This window comes from Fonticula alba (assembly GCF_000388065.1).
Source record: "Fonticula alba strain ATCC 38817 unplaced genomic scaffold supercont2.4, whole genome shotgun sequence".
Lineage (NCBI taxonomy): Eukaryota > Rotosphaerida > Fonticulaceae > Fonticula > Fonticula alba.
In genome coordinates, this window is record NW_009242974.1 from 2,945,102 (window position 1) to 2,950,793 (window position 5,692).

Consider the following 5,692-nt stretch of genomic DNA (forward strand, 5'->3'; position numbering starts at 1 on the left):
GGGGGGGGGGGGGGGGGCGCGCGCGGCCGAAGGAGGCGGTCTCATCACCGCGGGCCAGAAAGCCGGCAAGCACACCACTCTCTCACCAGCGCGTAGCGGAGCAAGGGCAACAGAGAGGGGCCGCGATCATCCCACAGTGCCGTGAGACCAACGAACAGTGAGGGACCAAGGGGGGGTTGGCACTGCTCGTGGTTGCGGCAGCAGTCGTGGGGCCGGCCCGGCCAGGACGGAACCTCTCTCGTGCTCGGGGCGGGGGCGGACTAGCCCCCCCCTTCATGCCTCCCCCGCCCGGTCCTCTCCCTCCCCCCCCCCCCATCCTCCTGGCTCATCCGCCAGCCGGAAGCGGGTTGGAAGGAGGAGGGGGCGCAGGGAAAACCCTCGGGCTTCGAGAAACTTCTGCAGACCCGGGACAATGTGGGATACTCGACGACAAGGGCTTCTGGAATCTTCGGGACCATGGTTCTCGCGCTGATCATGTGGCGGTGGCGCGACGGTCAGAGGAGCGATCTTTCTTTTCATCATGCGATCTGGTCTTTCTGTTGGGGATGTCGGATCGCGCTCCGATCGGCCCGGGAGGCAGGGGAGGCAGTGGGGGGGGGGGGGGGGGGGACGCCGGGCAAGGGAAGGCCTCTTCGTGAGGAAGGAAACACACAAGGGAGAGGGACCGGAGTGGGAGATCCCCTCCCGGATGGGTGGCTCTCCATTCCCCCAGCCCTCGTACCCTCCCCCCCTTCCTGCGCCCCTCTGCCCATTCCCTCTCCTCGGGGGGTTTCTCCTCTGCACTTTGCCTCCCGGGCCTCCCGTGGGTCCTCCTCCCCCATCATTGTGATGGCCTCGCTTCGGGATGGGTTTTCCCCGGGCTTCCTTTCGCATCAGGGCATGGACATCTCGTCCCTTGGATATGACCCAGCTTTTGCATCCTCACGCTCCAGTGTGACATGCGAGTTTCCGGCCACAACCATTCACCGTACGCCTCCCTTCGCTCCGGGGAACCTGCATTCTCTTTCGGCATGCACACATGTGCACACGCACCCATGCATGCGTGTTCACATCTTCACCGGGCTTCATGCGATTGACACTGGCCAACATAGATCTCGTTCGAATCGTCGCCTGTATGGGGAAGTTCTCGGAGGATATTGCCCTCATTTGCTTTTCCAATCGCGTGCGTAGCATCAGGCCTGAATGATGTTCCCTCGTCGGCATCTGTCTTTCTCTCTATCTCTCTCCCTCTCCCTCCCTCCCTCCGTCCTACTCACCGTTCTTTGGGGCCATGCAGTTTGATCTCATGTCCTTCAGTTCTTCCTCCTCGGTTCAGATGACATCGCGTCTGCAGCCAGCCTTGTTCACACGTTTCGAGACTGGCGCGGCCCTGCCTCTGGATGATGATGTCTCCTCCCTCTTCTATGGGGGTGGGCCGTCACCCAACTCCAATTGGGGATCCCTGGTGCGTGTTGGCGGCCCCGGAAGCTCCACCTTCAGGCACAAACGAAGCGGCCGGATCATCGTCGACCATGAGCCGGTTACCTTCTTGGCCAGTCTCTCTGCGCAAACCTTCCAGTCTATATTTCATCATCGGGCCACGCGGCGAGTGGAAAAGTGCAAAATGCGCTTTGATCTGAGTCTTTCCATGTGCGACGTGGTTTTCTATTGCAAAACCGGCATTGTCAAACATTATCGCTTCAATTGGCGAGATCCCTTCGAGGTGCGCTGTCATCCTTCTCGTGTCTGGTCTATTCATGCTCGGCAGGCAGGGCCCCTGGCGCTCGAGCCTGCGCATGGGCCTCCGCCCTGGCGCTGTGCTGACAGGCACGCACCACCACACACGCGCAATATCCAGGTTCCCACCTACAAGCCAAGCTCGGAGCATGGGGATGCCCTCATCTCGGCCAAGTTCCTTGACCATTGCCTGGCGGACATTCCCCCGGCCACAAAATTGGTGGCACTCCAGTTCCATGTTCCCACTCAGTCGGTGGCCATTCAGACGGTCACGCCGCCACACATTGCCACCGGCACCGGAAGTGGGGCTTCACAGAGGTCCTTCAACCCCCGGGGACCCTCCGACAATGGGGGAAGCTCACTGATGGTCAATCGAGGCGCGTCAAGTCCGCGGCCGGTGGCCATGAGCAGCCGATTGGAATTCACCGTCGAGGATTTCCACCTTCTTCGGCCACCGTGCTCCTGCCAAGTGGTGTTTGCCTTTCCGGAATTCCGTGTACGTGATGCCTTGTGTCATCTTTGGCGGCTCTCGGCTGTGACACTTCCTTCGCTCCATCCCTCCCAGCGTTGCGACCACTCAAGGTCCCCCCCCCCCTGCTCACTCGCCCTCCCCCCCCCCCCACACACACACACACACATCCATACGCATATGCGTAGGCTTTCCTCACATTCATTGCCGGCAGTTATAAGTATCTCCGGGTGCGCATGCATCCAAGCATGTCGCTGCATTTTGAAACGGCCCATGACGGACCTCAGGCGGATGTTCCGCAAAATAGCCTTGTGTTGGCGGTTGATCCGAACCCCGAGCAGTATGATATCCCCTGGCCCGGAGGGGCCGGTGCCGGTGGTCGTACTTCCGAAATGAGCCCCCCCTTTGGTGGGGGAGTGCCGAGAGTTGCTCAAGCAGCTGACCCGTTCGATCTTCCAGCCATCGCTGGATCTTTGTCTGATCCCTTTGTCCCGAGGGCGCCAACGACCCCGGCCCCCAGCCGGCCGCTTGTCCTCCAGCAGCCAATTGTTTGCCCTGAAAGCGACTCCGAGGCTGGTGATGGCGGAAGTACGGACGAGGCAATGGGCGACCCGGTGGATGGTGGCTACTTGTCCGGACCGTTGTCCATCCGCGATCCGGACCTCTCTGACTGGGACTTTAGCAGCGGGTCCGACTCGGACTTCTAGACGGGTTTCTTTTTTCCTCGAAATGCAAACGGATGGCAGACCAATACACTAGACAATGCGAGGACAGCGACCATTCCATATTGCCTGGACATGCCAGTCTGCGTGAATTACCCATGAGGATGAACAACCAAGGAACGTTGCGCGGAAAACAAGCTCACATAAGGCGGAGTTTCGACGAGCCCCCTCACACGCGCGCACAGAGAGAGAGAGAGAGAGAATACGATATTTTGTATGGGACTTTTATTGAAGTGGAAAAAAGGACTGCACACACAAGACGAAGGGAGCAGGGCGCACAAGGAATGAAGGAGAGAAGGAGAAGAGGGCAGAATGACGAAGGATTCCCCCTACAATAGAGGGAGGAGGGAGGGGGGCAGACGGGGGGGAGAGGAAGGAGATCGCAGCGAGAAAGAGACAGAATTCCAAGCATTGGGGTCGTCTCTCGCTTTCGCACATCTCTCCCCCCCCTGTGAGCGGCGGCGCTCCTCGCCCGACACTATGGCACCCGACGAAATAGCTGCCCAGACCTTCGCCCCCTCCCGAAAGGAGGAGAGAAGAGACGAAGAGCACGGGGCCTTTCCTTGGATCGGCCCCGCATTCGAACTCCCGACCGCCTAATAGGAAGAGAGGGGAGAGAGAGAGAGAGAGAGAGAGAGAGAGAACGGGATGCAGGTCGAATGCGCTTAAGCATACTGGGCCTGGTACTCGGCGAAGGTCTCGTCAAGCTCCTGGGCGGAGAGACCGAAGTCCTCGAGGGTGTAGGTGTTGCGACCGTGCTTGCCCTGGGGGTTGTCGTTGATGAAGCTCCGAAGGGCGTTCTCAAAGGCCGGGGTGAAGTCCATGTCGAAGTGGTCGTAGATGCGCTTGACCATGGCAACCGGGTCCTTGACGAGCTCGGGGTAGCGGCAGTCGAAGGGCTTGGTGCCGGTGTGGAACTTGCGGAAGCGCTCGACACCCTCGATCATCTTCTGGGAGGCGATGACAGCGTAGCGACCGGCGATGCGGCGGTCGACGGTGGCATCCTCGAAGAACTGCCAGGCCTGGACCTCGATGAGCTTGGCGAAGGACGGGACCACGGAGTGGACATTGCGGTGGGTGATGACAATGCGGGCATCGGGGAACTGCTTCATGAGATCCTCCATGTACAGGGAGTGGAAGGGGGACTTGAGCACCCAGTGGGAGTCCGGGGCCCAGGACCACTGCATCATCTGGATGAAGCGCTTGGTGTAGATGTAGGCATACTCCTTGTGGGTGCAGTCGACGAAGGTGTTGAAGAACTCGTCACCGGCGGCCAGGAGGTAGAACTCCAGGACCAGCTGGTGGAACATGATCATGAGCTCCTCATCGACGATGAAGGCGCGGGCGGGGTGGGACTTGCTCATCTCGGCGACGGAGCCCGGAGCCAGGCTGTCCAGGGTCTTGAGGCGATCCTCGGTCATCTTGATGCGGGGGTCGGTGGCGAATCCCTCCTTGGTGGTGGGAGGAGTGGGGTTGTGGAACTGGATCATCTCGAAGAAATAGGGAGACCGGGAGGCCGGGTCGCGAGACATCAGCCCCTGGAGGAGGGTGGAGCCGGTGCGGGGGAGACCGACAATGATGATCGGGCGATCGATCTTGACGTCGACGATCTCCGGGTGCTCATCGACGAACTTCATGACATTGAACCGGGCATTGAGGCACCGGGTCAGGGCCGAGCGGACCATGATCCGACCGATGGCCGAGATGTTGGGGTTGGCCTCGACACCGCGGGTGAAGATGCGCAGGCTGCGATGGCAGTCGTCCTGAGGGCCGAAGTGCTTGGAGGGGGCGGAATCGATCAGGTCGTGGTAGTGCCTGAGTGTATGTGTGTGTGTGTGTGTGTGTGTGTGTGTGCGTGCACGCGTATGTGAGTATAAAGGCGGGGGGGGAGGAACAAGGATGGGTGCGGGCCGAAGGGCCAATGGGTGCGGGAGGGTCTTTGCAAGTGTGTGTCCGGGTGTGCCGAGGGCAACAGCAGCAGCAGCAGCAAGACGGCCAAACGTCATGAAGGGGCACGCACTGGATGTTGATGGCACCAGGGCGCAGGCCGAGGCGGTACATGGCACGGTAGATCATGGCCAGGACGCGGAAGTGGGGGCGGTAGTTCGGGCCACGAGGGAAGTGGTTGCTGCCGAAGTTCTTCTTGCCCGGAGACTGGCCGAAGACACCGACGAAGACGGCGAGGCCGGCGAGCGCAGAGGCTATGATGTAGAGCATTGTTTATCGGAGGGGGTGGACTGGGGAGGCGGAGGGGAAGGAGGGAAGAGTGGGAATGGCCGGAGGGAGGGGCGGGAGTGTCAGACGGGATCAGAGGGGAACGGCGAGCCGAAGGGCGACAGAGGGGGTGCCGAGGACGTGGCAAGAGTAAAAATGATCGTTATGGTGGATGTGCGGCAACTGATGGCGAGGCAAACATACAGGACCACACACACACACACACGCACACACGCTCGGGGGAATACGTGCGGGAAGCCGAAGGGCGAGAGGGCGAGGGGGGGAGGGGGGAGGACTGCGGTCTCGATCGACGAGGCCAACAGAGGAAAGGGGGGACAGGCAGGAACGGCAGGCGCTTCTGTCTGAGAGGGGGGGTGGAAGAGGGCTGGACCGGTCCAGCGGACGGCGGGGCAGTCCCCTTTCTGGCAGCCGGTTGCCTCGGAGGGTGGCAGGTAGGAGAGACTGGGTTGAACCGAGCACAGGCCGCGCTCCAACCTGGCCCCTGCCCCCAGACGAAAACACCCACCCGCCTATACGTCCCTACACCCACCCATACACCGGCCCCCCCCCC

General features: G+C 61.1%; 2 protein-coding genes across 2 annotated transcripts; one reads left to right on the forward strand and one right to left on the reverse strand.

Annotated features, from left to right (window-relative positions):
* Nucleotides 1-688: 688 nt before the first annotated feature.
* Nucleotides 689-2,962, forward strand: H696_03201 (hypothetical protein). Its single transcript, XM_009497085.1, has 5 exons — nucleotides 689-967; nucleotides 1,092-1,162; nucleotides 1,277-1,702; nucleotides 1,838-2,212; nucleotides 2,374-2,962. The coding sequence occupies exons 1-5, from the start codon at nucleotides 829-831 to the stop codon at nucleotides 2,890-2,892; spliced, it is 1,530 nt and encodes a 509-aa protein (XP_009495360.1). The 5' UTR covers nucleotides 689-828; the 3' UTR covers nucleotides 2,893-2,962.
* Nucleotides 2,963-3,527: 565 nt separating this feature from the next.
* Nucleotides 3,528-5,354, reverse strand: H696_03202 (hypothetical protein). The gene is made up of 3 exons (XM_009497086.1): nucleotides 5,326-5,354; nucleotides 4,928-5,144; nucleotides 3,528-4,722 (listed from the first exon to the last, which is right to left on the reverse strand). Exons 2-3 carry the CDS (start codon nucleotides 5,122-5,124, stop codon nucleotides 3,573-3,575), a joined length of 1,347 nt encoding a protein of 448 aa, XP_009495361.1. The 5' UTR covers nucleotides 5,125-5,144; nucleotides 5,326-5,354; the 3' UTR covers nucleotides 3,528-3,572.
* Nucleotides 5,355-5,692: the final 338 nt, after the last annotated feature.

What these genes read in the sequence shown, in the direction of transcription:
- H696_03202 (XM_009497086.1), bottom strand. Translation starts at nt 5,124, where the DNA reads ATGCTCTACATCATAGCCTCTGCGCTCGCCGGCCTCGCCGTCTTCGTC. An exon ending in CCTGGTGCCATCAACATCCA is followed by an intron (nt 4,723 to 4,927) that starts GTGCGTGCCCCT and finishes ACATACACTCAG; the next exon opens with GCACTACCACGACCTGATCG.
- H696_03201 (XM_009497085.1), top strand. Translation starts at nt 829, where the DNA reads ATGGCCTCGCTTCGGGATGGGTTTTCCCCGGGCTTCCTTTCGCATCAG. An exon ending in ATTGGCGAGATCCCTTCGAG is followed by an intron (nt 1,703 to 1,837) that starts GTGCGCTGTCAT and finishes CGCAATATCCAG; the next exon opens with GTTCCCACCTACAAGCCAAG. An exon ending in TTGCCTTTCCGGAATTCCGT is followed by an intron (nt 2,213 to 2,373) that starts GTACGTGATGCC and finishes GCATATGCGTAG; the next exon opens with GCTTTCCTCACATTCATTGC.